General features: G+C 34.1%; 1 protein-coding gene and 1 long non-coding RNA gene across 10 annotated transcripts in view; one reads left to right on the top strand and one right to left on the bottom strand.

The window, feature by feature from the left end:
• Positions 1-19,122, bottom strand: part of LOC143045110 (lipopolysaccharide-induced tumor necrosis factor-alpha factor homolog) — a 41,170-nt gene that overhangs the window by 18,021 nt on the left and 4,027 nt on the right. For 2 of the 9 annotated variants that reach the window (XM_076217429.1, XM_076217430.1), the window contains exons 2-4: positions 2,693-2,753; positions 337-363; positions 50-91 (exon numbers count right to left, since the gene is read on the bottom strand). In XM_076217429.1, the coding sequence (XP_076073544.1) occupies positions 50-91; positions 337-363; positions 2,693-2,735 (112 nt within the window). In that variant the 5' untranslated portion in view covers positions 2,736-2,753. Of the gene's footprint in view, positions 1-49; positions 92-336; positions 364-2,692; positions 2,754-4,679; positions 4,801-19,122 lie in introns of those variants that run through there. The other 7 variants (XM_076217431.1, XM_076217422.1, XM_076217423.1 and 4 more) reach the window with 7 other exon arrangements.
• On the top strand, positions 5,655-13,309 carry LOC143045111 (uncharacterized). The gene is made up of 2 exons (XR_012968868.1): positions 5,655-5,913; positions 6,344-13,309. It is a non-coding gene; the product is annotated as an uncharacterized LOC143045111 (long non-coding RNA).

The following is a 19,122-nucleotide window of genomic DNA, read 5'->3' as shown; positions in this document are numbered from 1 at the left end:
CATGATAAATATGCACTGAGACATTCTCTCAATAACTTAATATACTAACCTGCTTGTGGGTATCCTTGAGGTGGAGGAGGTTGTCCGTAACCTGAAAATTATAAACAGCTACTTAGTAGATATACAACAAGGCTTAATATCTCGCAGTTCTTTATACAGAATTATTCTTTAGTTCCATTGTTGGTGCATGGTACCTAAGATGTGGCGTTTTATAAATTGGAAGATGCTAAAAGATGTACTTATGTCAGGTTTAAGAATGAACTACATTTGTAATCATATTATGTTCAGTATAATTTCAAATTATAGATTTTTTTTAAAAGATGATTGGCTACATACCTTGAGGTTGAGGTGGGTATCCAGCTTCTGAAATGTAAATAAAAAAAACAAATTATACTTATTCTATAAGTGCATACATGCTTGAAGCTTAAGTTGCTTCTACAAAATATCAGAAGAATGAAACTTAAGAAATAAACATCATTTTAAAGATATGAGACTATTCTATTCATCAGTGCTTTATAATAGGTGCCATTTTTGCCCTCAGATTATGAATGATGTCCTTATTATCCAAAATGAACCTCCATGTACACAAATAATTTTCTTAACATTTAATATATGAAAAGCAAGGTAAAATTTCCTGTTACATGTAATATTATAAAAGTCTTAAAGAAGCTTTTAATGTAAAATGTAATTCATTTTAAAAATACAAGTATTTACACATGTTACAGCTCATACATTGCAATTGGTAAACAATAATTACCATTAGTTAAAATTCTTCATGTATACAATGCTGGTAATTGTTTTTGTTAAACACCTGGAAATCTTTAATTCATATATCACATAGACATAATAGATATTTATATTTATGGTACATGTATCACCTTCTCAGACTGAGAGTTTACCCTATTTTCACTTACACAAAGACCCATGGTCAGTAAGTTGACCTCCTACTTAGTATTCCTTTTAAAAAGCTTACTGATGATGAGGGTCTAGCCGGGGTAAAAATAGAGAATAAGTGTAGAATAAATGGCTAAAAAAATAAAAGAATATAGAATAATGGGCGCTGAAATGTACAGAATAGAGAATAATGGGCGCTGAAATGTACAGAATATAGAATAATGGGCGCTGAAATGTACAGAATAGAGAATAATGGGTGCTGAAATGTACAGAATAGAGAATAATGGGCGCTGAAATGTACAGAATAGAGAATAATGGGCGCTGAAATGTACAGAATAGAGAATAATGGGCGCTGAAATGTACAGAATAGAGAATAATGGGCACTGAAATGTACAGAATAGAGAATAATGGGCGCTGAAATGTACAGAATAGAGAATAATGGGCGCTGAAATGTACAGAATAGAGAATAATGGGCGCTGAAATGTACAGAATAGAGAATAATGGGAGCTGAAATGTACAGAATAGAGAATAATGGGCACTGAAATGTACAGAATAGAGAATAATGGGCGCTGAAATGTACAGAATAGAGAATAATGGGCACTGAAATGTACAGAATAGAGAATAATGGGCGCTGAAATGTACAGAATAGAGAATAATGGGCGCTGAAATGTACAGAATAGAGAATAATGGGCGCTGAAATGTACAGAATAGAGAATAATGGGAGCTGAAATGTACAGAATAGAGAATAATGGGCGCTGAAATGTACAGAATAGAGAATAATGCGCAAAACGAATAAAGAAAACAAAACAAAAATGGTTCTAAAAATCAAAAACTTAAGTCATGAAGGACCCCTATTAATAAATCTCCTTTATGTAGATCAATGACCATTCCTCATTTTCAGATTTATATCAGATTGGACTTATTGTAAATTGTAGATATATAATATATTACAGTATATTTATCACTTTTTTCTGTCATAAAGGTAAAATCAATAACTTTACAATGCTTTATGCAGTAAACATTATTTTCACCTGTTCGATAAGCAATAAGTAATTGTACAATGTATACAGTATAATGGATTATAGAACATGGTTAATTTCAACCATCACTAACAAACACCTGTGCAATCCATATTAGTGATATATAATTCTTTAAATTAAATTGATTTATTTTTAAAAAGATACAATCAAGTACATGTATTTTCATTTACACTTCCTACATGTAGCTACAATGTAGCCTTAATTGTTCATGTAATTTATCAAAAAAAATATCCTATTAAAGTACAGGAACTACTTTCGGTAATTCATTACTCATAATAATTATATTTCAAAGTGTTATACTAATTACCACCAGGAAATATATATTTTAAATTAAACTAAGATATCATCTTTTTGAAGTATTAAAAATGGCAATCATTTTTATTCAATGCAAGTATCAAGATATATACATTTTGTAAATAGCATGAAAGATTTCTAAGCATGAAAATGAATTGTATTTTTCTGTTCTATTGAGTGTCAAAATTTGGTCTTCATCACTTGGATTTGGTGTCCCTGGCCTATATCCATAAAATATATAAGTTAGGCCTTGAAGTCTTGACATTTTAAGTCAGCTTGGTATTTTGGGAGAGATGGGGGTCCGACATTTTAACCTTGACCCTTACAAGAATGTATCCGCTAGATACATGTATATATATATAATTATGACTTGGTGGTGGATCATGGACGATGGCCAGACATTTTAAATGACCTTGCCCTTTATTTCCTGAAAAGTGAGTGTCAGGTTTGACATTTGAACTTACCTTGACCTTTCTCTCCTGGATAGGGTGGTGGTGGGCCTGACATAATGTAATATTCACTATTCTGTAATGGAAGAATATATAATAAATGAATATTATAAACAGTGTATATTAGCTTATAAATATTACGTCTAGACAAAAAAAAAACACAAAAAAATCATTACAAATATTTTTTTTTAAATGATAATTACTTTTTTTTTAAGAAATACAAATTACATTGTAGCTATGTACATATTGTATTAAATGGTAGCTTAAGAAACAACTAACCTCAGGTTGCCTGTTGAACAATAAAAAATAATGTTAACAGTTTTTGATAGGCGTAAAGAATTTCATTACATAACCCCCTAAGGGTTAAACTATGTCATTGTAGAATAAAGGATTTGGAAAGTTAAAAAAACCCAAAGATTTATAACCTTTTAAGATTACATTGTTCTTTGATTATGTCACAAAATATAATAATGATTTATTATTTTTTGTACTGAAATCTTTAATTAAATATCAAATAAAGATAATAATATTATTGTTGATCATGTAATGGCTTCCAAAACAGTTGTATTGTATGTTCATGACTTGTAAATTTTTTCTAAACAGCAAGTGTGTAACTGAAGAAGACATCATCATGATCATGATACAGAGAAAATTCTACGTTTTGGCCATCATTTTTACCTCATGTGTTCCTTTTCAATGACACATTTTTTTCTGGAAATACATTTTCAAGATGAGAAACAAGCCCTAATAGTAATTAAATACCCCTAACCAATATAGTTACAAGTACATGAATTGAGGTTAATTGGCTGACTGATCAGTCTTAAATTTTTATTATATCACATAATTTCTTAGTTACATTTCAAAGGATTTATATTTTCTCTTCAATCCAATCAGATCTGCCCCTATCCTATATGGTTGCAGTGTGCATTATTGTGCAATACAATGTACAATAACATGTACACAGATGGTACCAGAGGGATTTGCAGGTCATTCATTAGGAGGCGGTACCCGGTACTTTTACCCTCCTATGTTCTAGACAAGTACCGCCTAAATGTAGGAATTTTTATATAAGATATTCATGGAATAAATTGAAAAGTTCCACCTAGAAATGTGGAAAGTACCACTCAACATGAAAGATAATGAAACCCCTGGACTTGAACTCTTAATCTTGGGTTCTAAAAGCAGCGCTATTACTAACTGATCCAAAGAAGATCTTCCCCAACTTTTACTAAACAAGTAAGACTACTTCCAAATCTCCAGTTATACAACACTCTTCCATAGCCTCCCAGCATCAGGTACTCACAAACAATTATATGTGCCAGTAGTAAATACTCGCTGCACAAATAGTTAAAATACTGTATTTTAACTTTTTTTGTGCAGCGAGCATTTACTATGTACATGTATTATACATGTACAATGTACATTGAATTTGTGCTACCAGCAGAATAATACATGTAGCTTAACCGACTGAGCATAAGAAGTTCTTCCATAACTCAACCAGTTAGACTACATGTACCTTTATCTCCAGTTGCATACATGTTCATTTGTACATGTACTGTACAAGTTACATCAGCACCTGCATACATGTACAGTATTTGTATAGAAAGAGTAAAATCAACATCAGGTCAAATCAAAATCCAGTCAAATCAGCACATGGTCTACATCATGTACATAATGTCATTGTATTTAGTGATTAGTCATTATGCCATGGTATTTGGTTAGTCAATTTGACACCAAATATTTTTTAACTTTTTTGTTTATCTTTATTTAAGATACAGGGGAATGGTGTTACCCTTATTTTATAAAAATTAATTCCTGAGGTTAATTAAAAAGATACATTTCTTTCATATATATCGTTAAGAAAAATCTGCACATACAAATATGTAATTAGGTTTTCTCAATGATTTTATTAATTAAGTTTGATTGGGTGTCATATAAATAAATATGGTATATATTGTTTTCAGGTAGTTTTTGATGTTTTATAAATGAAATAACTAACTACCATACTACAATGTAGATCAAACGAAGACAGTCTGCAACTTTGGCCACTGGTCATATGAGGCTAACAAAGACCAGGAGGCAGCAGCTCCTGACTTGGGATAGACACAAAAGCGTGATGGGGTTTACCATGTTTTGTTAGATCTCAACCCTCAACCTACAACAATGTATACCTCTAACCAATGTAGAATAAAGAAACACATAGTAATACTCAGATTAAAAGGTGTCCAAGTTTGTATGTTTTCCAGCAATGTATGTACAATGTATACATAAAGTTGTCATGAAATGGAAGTTCCTAGATAATATAAGTACCAAGATTTTCATAGACTTTAACATTATTTGAGAATCAATATCTGTGAAGCTGGACCTGAGGATCTGCCATAAAACAATAACTTTTCCATTGTGCCAATGTGGTGTCAGGAATTTTCTATGGGGACATATAGGTATCAGGTCTGTTCGCGCCCAATACACTTTCGCACCTCCCTAGTTCGCACCCAATTTTAAATAAAATTCCAGTTGAATAAGGCCAAGTAAAAAGGTACATGTATGTGTGGTTCCAGTTTCATCTGAAAAAAGTTAGGGTAGGTAGGTAGGGATTTTTTTTTATTTTATGTTTTTTTTTACTTAGAGTCTATGGGAGCAACATTCTCACTTTAACAGTGCTTAATGAAAAATGACAATAAAATCTTTAGGGTAGGCTATTTTTAAGCCGAAAAAGTAGGGACGGTAGGGTTACTGGAACCACACATATATTTTTATTTGGCCTAATTAGAAAATCAAAATTGTTGTTTTTAATTGATTTGATGTAAAAACTGTATTTAGTTTGGTATGAGTAAAAACATTGAAGATTATAAATGAAAAACACAAAAGATTTTAACAGCTTGGCCCCTTTGATCTGAAACAATGAAACAAAAAAATCATAGCAATGCCCTAACCAACACATGATTAAAATTTATTCAACACAAACAAATATGTAAAGTAACATTATTAGAACTATTCAGTATATAATGCTAACAATAAAATCTGGCGTTATTGTGGAAACATTCTTCACCAGTTTATTAATTAGATCGAATTTTGTCGATTTAATATTTTGTGTATTACTATATTTCAATTTCATGTCACTGAAAGCTTATCGTAGGTTTAATCAGAGTTATCGAACTTTTTCATCAACCCATGTGATGACAAACTATCTCGGACAATTTATCTTGGAATTTCCATAAGCTTTGGCTGACCACAATGTAAGAACCTTTTTATTTACTATAATATGAGTTTATAATACTGTTCAAGTAATTTTTGATACAAGTTTAATGATTATTTTCTCGCATTTTGCAATGTTTATGTCGTTGTATGGTATGTCGGTTTGACAATCAAAATACATTGTTTTGTAAACAATACTTACCTGGTATGATACTTACGTGGTTAATACTTACCTTTTTCCCTTTTTGTAATTCCCTAGACCTGAGATTCCCATTTTTTCGGGTTTTCAGTTGCTTATTCTATACCCCCTTTTTTCGTGTGAAAAAATGTATGGAACGCATTTCGTGTCATATTGTAATTTATTATTTTTTGGTAATTTCATATAACAACTCGATATGGCTGTTATGATCATGTTTTTGTATTATATTTTGTATTAACATTTTTTATAAGTAGTTTTTACTTTCTTTGTAGCTCTTCACCACTCTATCTTGTTCAGTCTACATTGATGAATAAAATGGTTTAAACTGTCTGCATTAGTTACATTACTTAGTGGCAGAACAGTGAAGAGATTCAATACAGCAATGAGTAACATGGATCCATTAGAACAGAAGAATGATCAGATGTCCAAGGATGGTCTCGAGTTAGATAAGGAAACCAGATTAAGGACATTAACCGAAAAAGCTCAAATTGAATATGACCAAACGGTTACAAACTACTTTTCAAAACTTTCAACATTGAAAAGAAACGTGGATTATGAAATCGGAACTTATAAATCCGAAGATCAAACAAAAGAATCAATATCCGTGTGCCAAAAAAGGATAGAAAATTCACTTGACAAATACCTCAATATGGCAGAAGAAATCTCGCAATATCTCAAAAGGAAAAACACAGCAGATAGCCTTCGAGAACTCGAAAATCACGAATCGGTGTATACTAATGTAGAACTATCCGCAGACGAAGTATTTCGAGATATGCAAAGGATACAACAAAGGACTAAAACAAAATCTGTTAAATCAGTTAAATCAAATGGACGATCGTCAGTAGCATCATCAACCACGAAAATGAAAGCTAGAGCTGAAGCAGCAAAAGCATCATTAGAATTCGCAGCTAAAGAAGTCGAACTTAAGAAGGCAGATGCAGAAATACAGCGAAAACAGATGGACATTCAAGCAGATCTAGAATTTCTTAGTAAGCAAAAAGAAGCAGCTGTAGCATATGCAGAGTACAAAGCAGCTATGGAAGACGATGATTCACAGCATGATGCTAAGTCATTACAAGGAATACCTAAACAAGACGAGTTAGATCGAACTAGACAGTACGTCGAAAGTCATAGAAATGTTACATTTAACAGTCAGAACTTCCGTGATAATCCGGTTCACAGCAATACTCACTTGGGCGATAATACTAGTGCTCCATTTATCCCAAGTACCCACCAGGATCAAATGCCTGTATCGGGACCTGTTGAAACTCACGATACGAACAACCCTAGTTTGAGCGAATTTTCGCGATTTCTATTAAAGAAAGATCTTTTGATGTCGAGATTTAACCGTTTCAATGACCGTCCAGAATCGTATGCACTTTGGAAATCTGGTTTTAAAGCTATTACAAAGGAACTTGAAGTGACTGCTGTTGAGGAAAGTGAACTTTTAATTAAGTGGCTTGGACCCGATTCATCAAAGTTTGGGCAAAGCATCCGGACATCAAACTTAAGTGATCCGTCGATAGGATTACGAAAGATATGGCAAAGGCTAGAAGAACGTTTTGGTAGCCCGGAAATGATAGAAACGTCACTGAAGACAAAGATCAACGAATTTCCTAAAGTAACATTTAGAGAAGTGAAACGATTATATGATTTACAAGACGTTCTTTCGGAAATATTGTCAATTAAAGAGAATCCTGTATATGAGAAGCTTCTAAGTTACTTCGACTCTTCAGTAGGAATCAACCCGATAATGAGTAAATTGCCACAATCGCTACAATATAAGTGGAGGGATAAAGCAACAAACTACAAGAAGTCAAAGAATGTTCCGTATCCGCCATTTTCGTTTTTTGTTGAATTCATATCCGATCAGGCTAGTAAGTACAATGACCCAGGATTCAAATTTGAAAGTGATCAAAACAACAATTCACCACAAGCACGGGATAAAGAATCCGGACGTTCATCTCAGAGACCACGCTTGAGCGCGAGAAACATAAATGTTAGTAAGACAGAAATTGCTACTACCACAGAGGGTATTAAACCAATTAAGCTTAAATGTGCTATTCATAAGACTAATCATTCGTTAAATGATTGCAGGTCGTTTTTATCCAAGTCCATAGAGGACCGTCGTAAGATAATTAAGGAAAACGGTATATGCTTCAAGTGCATCAACTCGAAAGATCACCTCAGTCGCAATTGTCCTGAAAATGTTCAATGTAAGGAGTGTGACAGCTCTACTCATAGTTCAGGAATGCATATTTACGGACAACAGAAAATGCAACCTTTGGAACCCAATGGCGGGGAGCAATCTGAAGACGCAGGTAAAGTTGTTAAGGCGTGTTGCATGGACATATGTAATGGTAAATTTTCTGGAAAGTCATGTGCGAAAATACTTCCGGTATTTGTTTCACATGAAGATAATCCATCCAAACGCATCAAGACTTACATTATATTAGACGAACAAAGCAATAGGTCTTTGGGTAGGAAAGAACTGTTTGATTCATTTGACATTGTATGTAAACCAGAGGAGTATACATTGATGAGTTGCTCGGGTCGGACAAGAATGAATGGTCGACGTGTGTCAGGATTGTTACTCGAATCTTTAGATGGGTCAACAAAAATGCAATTGCCAACAGTCATAGAATGTAAGGAGATACCAAATAATCGTGATGAGATTCCGACTGCAGACGTAGCTAATTATCACGATCATCTTCGTAGCATTTCACATGAACTTGAACCTTTAGATGAAAATGCAGATATTCTTTTATTGATAGGACGAGACCTTCTAGAAGCTCATCACATAATTGAACAACGAATCGGACCAGCTCATTCTCCGTATGCACAAAGATTAGCTCTGGGTTGGGTTATAATCGGAGATGTTTGTATTGGAAATAGACATGTCACAGACTCTGTCAAGTCTTACAAGACATACATTCAAGCAGGTGGACGCCCGTCACTCTTAAAACCGTGTCCAAATGTAATCAGTGTACGGGAATTGCTGAAAACTCAAAACAAACTTGATAATATTGACTTTGATGAAACAAAATTGGGAGACGGTGTGTTTGATCGCACTGAGTTCGATGACACACCTGGAAAGTCTATAGAAGACAAAATATTTCTTGATATAATGGAGAAGGATTTTCACAAGAATGAACATGGAAATTGGTGCGCACCTTTACCCTTTAAACCTAATAGGGAACGATTACCAAACAATTTTCCTATGGCTTTACGTCGTGCTGAAACACTTGATAGAAGTCTTCAGTCTAATAAAGAAAAACGTGAACACTTTTTAGAATTTATGCACAATCTTATACAAAACAATCATGCAGAAATAGCACCAAAACTTGATGAAGGAGCAGAATCTTGGTACCTACCTGTCTTTGGTATCTATCATCCAAAGAAACCTGGAAAGATCCGTTGTGTTTTTGATTCCTCTGCCAAATTTGGAGATGTGTCACTCAACAAGGTATTGCTACAAGGACCAGATCTAAATAATTCTCTTCTGAGTGTCCTCATGCGCTTCAGAAAGAATCGTATTGCTGCCTCAGCTGACGTTCAGCAGATGTTCTATTCGTTTTCTGTTGATGAGAAGCATAGAGACTTTCTGCGTTTCCTATGGCACGAAGACAATGACCTTGATAAACAACTAGTAGCCTTTAGAATGACCGTACACGTATTCGGGAATAGCCCCTCGCCAGCGGTTGCAACATATGGACTACGAAAGTGCTCAAATTTGGCTGAACCAGATGTTAGAGATTTTATTCAGAGACACTTTTATGTTGACGATGGCCTCATATCATTAGATAGCAGTCAGGACATGATAGATCTGCTAACACGAACTCAGAAAACCTTATTGGAGGAAGGAAATATACGCCTTCACAAGTTCGCATCAAATAGTGATGAAGTAATGTCCGCTCTTCCACATGAAGATCTTGCTCAAGACTTGAAGAGTATAGACTTTGATTCAGATAGTGTTCCGCTACAGAGGAGTTTAGGGTTGTACTGGGACCTAGCTACAGACTGTTTTACCTATCGAATTTCTGAAGAAAGCAAACCTTTTACACGCCGTGGTGTATTATCTACACTTAACAGTTTATTTGACCCGCTAGGCTTTGTCGCTCCAGTCATAATTAAAGGTAAAATTATACTGCGTGAGCTTATGGCGCAATCTGTTGATTGGGACGAACCCCTGCCGGAACACAGCAGATCGGAATGGGAAACTTGGAGAAATTCGCTTAGTGCACTTCAGAACATTACAATTCCACGCATGTATGTAAGTTCTTCATTAAGTAAAAAACCTACCTTTGAACTTCATGTCTTTGCTGACGCATCTGAAAAGGCTATTGCAGCGGTATCATACTTACGAACAATAAAACCTGATGGCAACTTTGAAACTGGATTCATTTTAGGAAAGGCAAAAGTCGCACCTCACCATGGACACACTATACCGAGGTTAGAGCTGTGTGCAGCTGTTTTGGCGGTTGACGTAGCAAAGACAGTTGTTGAGAACTTTGATGAGACTTTCGATGTTGTTAAGTTTTACACCGACAGCAAGGTGGTCCTGGGATATATTTATAACCAGACACGTCGCTTTTATGTTTATGTGGAACATAGAATCGAACGCATACGTAAGTCAACGGTCCCAGAACAATGGAATTACGTTCCAACATCAGTCAATCCTGCAGATCAAGCTACAAGGTCAGTTTCGTCAGAAGATATTGGTTCTAGTTGTTGGTTGCAAGGACCAACTAAGTTTCTAAGTGGAGAACTACAAGCCTCTGCATCTACTGAAACTCTAACGACACTAGTCAATCCAGATTTAGATAAAGAAGTACGACCTATTGTGACGGTTACAAAGACTACAATTGAAGACAGTCATTCTATTGGATCTGAACGATTTCAAAACTTTTCATCATGGAAGTCACTGGTAAATGGAATAGCCGTTCTACAAAGATTCATTCAGTCGAGATTCAAAAAGGTTACTTTACAAGATATCGATGTAGTTAAGTCGCTCAATGAGTCAGAAATATTTATAATTAAGACAATACAAAGTGAAGTTTATAGTTCAGAAATAGACTGCATAGTAAATGGACAAAATCTTAGGAAAAACAGTAGTATTATATCTTTAGATCCGTTTCTGGATAGTGAAGGCATTTTGCGTGTTGGTGGAAGACTCAATAAATCAAATCTGCCATACCAAGAAAGAAATCCACTCATTCTTCCAGGAAAATGTCATGTGTCAAAATTACTAGTGCAACATTTTCATGCCCAAGTCAAGCACCAAGGAAGACATTTTACAGAAGGTGCTATTCGTGCAGAGGGTTACTGGATTACAGGCTCGAAACGTCTCGTATCATCAGTTATACACCATTGCGTCCCGTGTCGTAAACTCAGAGGTTGTTTGGAGGTTCAAAAGATGGCTGACCTCCCTACAGACAGAATAGAACCCACTCCGCCATTTACTAATGTGGGGGTCGATGCATTTGGTCCCTGGTCTGTTATTCATCGCAGGACTCGTGGTGGCTGTTCAAATTCTAAGAGGTGGGCTATACTTTTTACATGTCTCACGACACGTGCAATACATATAGAAATAGTCGAAGAGATGTCTTCGAGTGCTTTCATCAATGCCTTACGCAGATTCATTGCAATCAGAGGAAAAGTGAGTGTTTTTAGATCAGATCGCGGTACTAATTTCATAGGTGCAGTGGATCCTTTACATATCGAGGCTATTAACGTTGAAGATGACAAAGTTAAAACTTTTATGCATGAAACAAGGACGATTTGGATTTTCAACCCTCCCCACTCCTCACACATGGGAGGAGCGTGGGAACGATTAATAGGCGTAACAAGAAGGATTTTGGACTCTATTCTTACAGATTCAAACACAAAATTTCTAACTCATGATGTTTTAGTTACCTTCATGGCTGAAGTAGCGAGTATAGTGAATCATAGACCAATAGTTCCGGTTTCTTCTGACGTTGATAATCCGTTTATACTGTCACCGGCAGTGCTTCTTACTCAAAAGACAAAATCTACAATCGAAACCGATTACATTGGAGAATTTGACACAAAGGATCTTCTCCGTGCCGAATGGAAGCGTGTAATGGTTCTTTCTGACATGTTTTGGTCAAGGTGGCGCAAAGAGTATCTGAACAATCTTCAGTCAAGGAGAAAATGGCATAAGGATGTTCCAAACATAAAGGAAGGAGATGTCGTTTTATTAAGAGACAAAACTCTAATTCGTAATGAATGGCCTCTTGGACTTGTAATTCGTGCATTCGCGAGTGATGATGGAAAAGTGAGAAAAACAGAAATTCGTGTGATAAGAGATGGCAAACCAACAGTTTATGTGCGATCAATAACAGAACTTGTTCTTCTTGTCTCTAATCGAGAACAATGTGTTTGATCTTTAAATATAAATTGTATTTGTTCAAAGATTTATTTAGTTATAGTGATATCCAGAAGACTGATATCAGACGGGGAGTGTAAAGTAACATTATTAGAACTATTCAGTATATAATGCTAACAATAAAATCTGGCGTTATTGTGGAAACATTCTTCACCAGTTTATTAATTAGATCGAATTTTGTCGATTTAATATTTTGTGTATTACTATATTTCAATTTCATGTCACTGAAAGCTTATCGTAGGTTTAATCAGAGTTATCGAACTTTTTCATCAACCCATGTGATGACAAACTATCTCGGACAATTTATCTTGGAATTTCCATAAGCTTTGGCTGACCACAATGTAAGAACCTTTTTATTTACTATAATATGAGTTTATAATACTGTTCAAGTAATTTTTGATACAAGTTTAATGATTATTTTCTCGCATTTTGCAATGTTTATGTCGTTGTATGGTATGTCGGTTTGACAATCAAAATACATTGTTTTGTAAACAATACTTACCTGGTATGATACTTACGTGGTTAATACTTACCTTTTTCCCTTTTTGTAATTCCCTAGACCTGAGATTCCCATTTTTTCGGGTTTTCAGTTGCTTATTCTATACCCCCTTTTTTCGTGTGAAAAAATGTATGGAACGCATTTCGTGTCATATTGTAATTTATTATTTTTTGGTAATTTCATATAACAACTCGATATGGCTGTTATGATCATGTTTTTGTATTATATTTTGTATTAACATTTTTTATAAGTAGTTTTTACTTTCTTTGTAGCTCTTCACCACTCTATCTTGTTCAGTCTACATTGATGAATAAAATGGTTTAAACTGTCTGCATTAGTTACATTACTTAGTGGCAGAACAAAATACGTTGTCATAGTCTCACTTTATTTTGAAACAATGAAATAAAAGTTAGCAATCTGACACTTAACCAAAACAAGATTAAGATTTATTCAACACAAAAAGAACAAGAGTGCACACGCTGAAATGTCTCGCCTTCTTTACTAATCATTGATATTATGTTGATAGACCTAAATATAAAGCTTTATTACAACTGTCACATAAACTCAACATTAACCAAGAAAACAAAACATTGCTTAAATAAGTTATATGACACAATACAAAAATGTATATACTAGTTGAACACTGTCTAATTGTTATAACTATAGAGCAATGTATAATACTTATGTACATATCATAGAATAAATGCATGTTTTCAATGTTTTATCTTAAATTTCCTTTCAAATGTAATTGAAGTAATTAATTACATTTGCCAAGTAATTGGAATGTAATTAATTACATTGGTAAAAAAAGTCAAATGTAATGTGTAATTTAATTGAAGATTTTGTAATTGTAATTGAATGTAATTAATTACTTTCAAATGTAATTGACCCCATGTCTGATCAATGAACCATGAAAATGAGGTCAAGGTCAGATGAACCATGCCAGGCAGACATGTACAGCTACCAATTCTTCAATACAACAAATATAGTTGACTTATTGCTTATAAATTAAGAAAAACAGACCAAAACACAAACACTTAACACTTAGCAATGAACCGTGAAACAGGGTTCTCGTTAAGACGCGTATACGCGTCCTGGACGCATGGAAATCGAGCTGGACGCGTCATTTTTTAAACCCGTGAGTCCCTGGGACGCGTCCTGATTGTATCCCCCGAGTCCCAGAAACATCGTTTTGCCTGGAAGATTAATGATATGACATTGTTTTGACAAGAAACTAAACCGGAAATCGATGTCAAAACATCGATGTGATGCGTAGATCAATATTTTTGACAGCTGATAGATTTATGATTTACATAATTTACATTGTCTGCATGGTTGAACAAGCCAATGAACGGCGATCATGAGACATTTCTCAAATTGAAAAGTAAAAATTCTTTGCAAACTATTTTTTAAATACAAATGCTTGACTGTACCTTAAATGAAGTGAATATAAATCCAAACTAAATTATGAAAAGCAGAATAATCCAGAAAATAAATGAATTGCTTGACCACATGGTTTGTTTTGTTTACAAATATGTCACATGATCATTTTAGGCGGGAAAAATACTTGGGGAAACACCTAAGTAACAGACAACTCTGTCTGGATATTTATAGACATTTGAAGTAAACAGCTGATATGGTAGTGCCATGAAACAAGGATTTGTATAGAAATCCTTGCATGAAAGTAGTAAACTTGGTGTATAAATTCAATCTACACTAATTTAATTGGGAAAGGGGGGAAGGGGTTAATTTGTATTTTTTAAAATTTTTTTTGTAATTTTAAAAAATTTTGGTAACTAAAAATGACAAGACAAATTCTCTAACTGGGTTTATTATTAAATAGTACATTCATATAAAAAAAAACTAAAACCCTACCTATCGCCCTGATCTTTTTAATGGAACTCTGGCTTTGGCAAACCAACATTTTTTTCAATGTGGCCCCACATCAAGGATATGATATAGACCCAGAAAGAAGTCTGTTACATGTATATATTTTGAACAATTACTATTAAGAGGTCATATATTTTATTGATTTAATAAAATCTACCAACCCGACACGCCTGGTTTAAGTTGTATTTCGTCACATTTCATTAATTATGACACAAAAAAATACATTGCATCCTGGACTCATCAAAATCTTTTGGGACTCACCATTTCTAAAAGTGATGAGTCCCAGGACTCACCATGAAAAATTCCTAGTGAGAACCCTGGTGAAAATGAGGTCAAGGTCAAATAAAATCTGCGTAACAGACATATAGATCATAAAATATTTCCATACACCAAATATAGTTGACCTAATGCATAAAGTATTTGAAAAATAGACCAAAACTCAAAAACTTAACTTTGACCACTGAACCATGAAAATGAGGTCAAGGTCAGATGACACCTGTCAGTTAGACATGTACACCTTACAATCATTCCTTACACCAAATATAGAAGACCTATTGCATAAAGTATAAGAAAAACAGACCAAAACACAAAAACTTAACTATAACCACTGAACCATGAAAATGAGGTCAAGGTCAAATGACACCTGCCATTTGGGCTTAAATTAAAATATTGTTTGTTTGCAGTTTACCGACCGACCCTTGAAAATCCTCCCGACTGTGAAAATTTTATTGCTTTAAATTTGAAGAAATTTTTTTTAATACTTCTATTGACGCGATCCGGAACTTTGGGTCCTTTCCGGAAATGATTTAAAGTCTGGGTCAATTACGCATTTCAAGTTCGGTTTTTCTTAGCTTCCCGTCAAGCGTTCATGTGACCATTTAATGATAAAGCACATGGAAATTGTTTACTGGTATCCATGAAGTCACGGAGGAGTACTTTACGCTGTCGTCTCATGTCAATTTTAAGACAAATAACAAACAAAAAAGTTTATTAGTAAACTGTTTATACAGATTCAGGCACATGTAATGATGTGTGATGATATCATTGACGATGATGCAGCGGATATTCATAACTGACACGATAACCATTCTGTCTCAAACAAATCGGGTACAGAATCTGTGGAGCCTGACTTTATGGAACCAATTTCAGTGGTTAAATAATTCGACAGCAGCTTGAAGTATGGCATATTTTCTACAAATCGTTGTGAAGACGACAAAGATGAAACCACTCCTCTGTGACTTAAATCTTCATGGATATCTGTAAACACGCCTGTACGGAGAAATAGGCTCATTTGAAATGTTAATGGATATAGATCATGCCAAATCAATAAGAAGCAACCCTAACTACACAAAGATGTAGAGAAAATGAATGGTTAGCTTGAAAAATAAATATACTCTCTCTATATTAAATCTATCTTCGATTGCAATGAGTATGCTCCTTTAGGATAAGGGGGACTGCCCCACTCATTGCAATTATTCTTTTTCTTACAATATTAAATATACCCAAACTGTGTGGCCTGTGTGAATTCAATTAAAACATGTCCTTAGGAGCTATGCTGCCAATTTTTTTTATGCGTTAAAAACATTTCAGTACAGACCATTTACTTTTAATGGGGTGCTATGGATTTCACCCCAAACTTTAGATTTCTTTGTTTTTCATTAAAGCCTGGCAAAAATATAACCTTATCACATATAATTAAATATTGTTAGAAATATGAAAACAGTCGAATGTCTTAATACTTTTTTTTCAAGTTGCCTTTTTTTCAATTGAGGAAGATTCAATGGTTATTTTCTTTTTTATTAAAAATACTCTTTAATACATTGTCTTATAAATCTTTAATATCTACATTTTTCTGATGAAAATACTCTACTCATGAAAACATTCTAGTCAAGAAGCATACATGTCTGAATATATTTCTTTAAAACAGTTCTAGTCATAATGACATTCCTTGTTTATAAGTGTTCCAGTATTTAATAATTATACTATATATTATGTCATAAATTGGATAATGACACTATCATGTTAAAGTTTCAGTTTTGGTTAAAAAGTTTTTTATCTGAAAATGCCTGTTCAATTGATGTTGGTTTTCAGCATGTCCAGTGTTTGTTGTTTTAAAATGTTTTTTTTTTCTTCACAAGAAACTTGGTTTAGTGTAACTGCTTGTTAAAACTGTATTTTGGCTGATAAAATAAAATATTTTTCCTACCTACCGACCCTTCAGTCTGAAGGTACAGTCGGAAAACTGCAAACAAACATATTTTTAAGGTTGGCCTTGGACATGTACACCTTACAGTCCTTCCATACACCGAATATACTAGCCCTATTGCTTATAGTATCTGAGATATGGACTTGACCACCAAAACTTAACCTTGTTCAGGGGTTTCATTATTTTTTTAGACTGGTGGTACCTTTCAGATTTTAGGGGGAACCAAACCCAAAGGGCGAGGGGTCTGGGGGCCGCCTAAGGCCCCCAGTGGGTCCAGGGCAAGCCCTGGTAGGGGGGCCAGGGGGGCAAAGCCCCCCTGAAGCTCCTGGATTTTAGGGATTTCAGCCTTAATTTTTTACTTTAAAAAATAGGGAAAAGTCTGTAATATTTGCTTCAATTTTGGGTAAGTTAACATTGAATTGTTTTTTTTTCTAGAGTAATTATCTGAAAATACATTGCTTATAATTATTTTGTAATCAGTTATAAAATATGTATAACCTATAATGCAGGGGTTTCATGTGAAATGTTGTTTAAATGTTTTGTTTGTTTTTATACTTTTATTAAATGTTTTGCATTTGTTCAATATTCATTATTGTGAATGAAACTTCATAAGTTGCATACAATGTAGTATAGTATTAAAAAAACTGATAATAAAACTTGTAGCTTTTTTTTATTGCTTTCAATCTTTTGTTATAATCATAACTGTGTCAAGTGTAAGTTTTTAGTGTCATATATGATTTATTTTAATCAAAGTCATATTCACTGTCATTATCACTTTCATCATCATCATTATCATCAATCTGCCCAAATTCAATCATCATCTGCTTACATGCAGCTCTCACTTCTTCCCTTATAAGTTCTTGCTGATTGTCTCCTGTTACATCAGTTTGACACTCCGCTTCAACTGTTTGAATTTCAATTACATTTTCTTGTGCTCCTTCACTTTCATTTGTCCTATTGTTGGGTTTCTGTTTTGGAAGTTTTCTTCTGTCTTTCTCACTTCTCCAACGTTTTACTGCTTTCTCTGTTACTTGCTGACTATCTCCTGTGTTGGGACCATTGATTGATACATTCATTAATGTCATTATCATGTCTTGTTTAAGAGAACTTCTGAGTCTAGTTTTTATTCTTTTAATTGTGCTTGCACCCCTTTCAGGCCAGGCATTTGAAACTGGCATTGATTGACAAATATCAGCAAGCTCAATAATATGAGGGAAAAAATTGCATAAGTCAGTCTTTCTCGCTAACATCATCTTTAACATCATTTGTGTTTTGCTCAAATCTGAAGAATTATTATTATCTATTATCATCTTTTTCCATTCTAGCATATTGTACTTGATCTTATTCCATTCAGTAACTATTTCATTTTTCTCGTCTTGTTCAATGTCAGGATAGAACGATTCCATCAAGCTGTCTAATGATGTTACACCATAATTTCTGAATTCTGTATCAGTTCTTTCTGGCAGAGAAACAGGGTTGAAAATATCAAATGCTTTCAGGACAGAGAGAGCATCTTCAAATCTCGAATTTATGTTTTCCTTAAGGGCTGTGACATACTTGGTCAATAGTGTTTCCAGTTGCTTAAAATCAGTATCACTGACTTTAAATTCCTTTGTTACCATAGTTAACTTTCCATCTTGTAAATCTTTTTTCATTTCTTCCAGAGGTTGTTTTGATTTTGAAATTTCTTCCATTGTGTCAATTGTATACTGAATGCTGGGCCCAATACTACTAAAATCAATATTGCCTGTTTGAAAAATCTTTGACAATTTTGATAAGGGTGGAAGTATGCATTTTAAGATGTAAAGTGTTCCAAGAAATCTTGTTTTCTTCATCCTCTTTAACAATCCATAGGCTGCAGTGTCTTTCTCGCTTAACTGACTTAGGGTTTGCAGAACTGCAGCATAATCGTCAAAAACAGCTTGAACTGATAAGTCAAATGAAAGCCAGCGAGTTGTACATGCCTTTTTCAGTCTCTTTGCAACCATTTTTCTGGAACTTTCATTCAGCTTAAGATTTTTTGTACCTTCTTGTACTTTCAAGTAAA

The sequence above is a fragment of the Mytilus galloprovincialis genome, chromosome 9 (genome assembly GCF_965363235.1).
Source record: "Mytilus galloprovincialis chromosome 9, xbMytGall1.hap1.1, whole genome shotgun sequence".
NCBI lineage: Eukaryota > Metazoa > Mollusca > Bivalvia > Mytilida > Mytilidae > Mytilus > Mytilus galloprovincialis.
The sequence above is the reverse complement of the archived record's forward strand: the minus strand, read 5'-3'. Positions and strand labels throughout refer to the sequence as shown.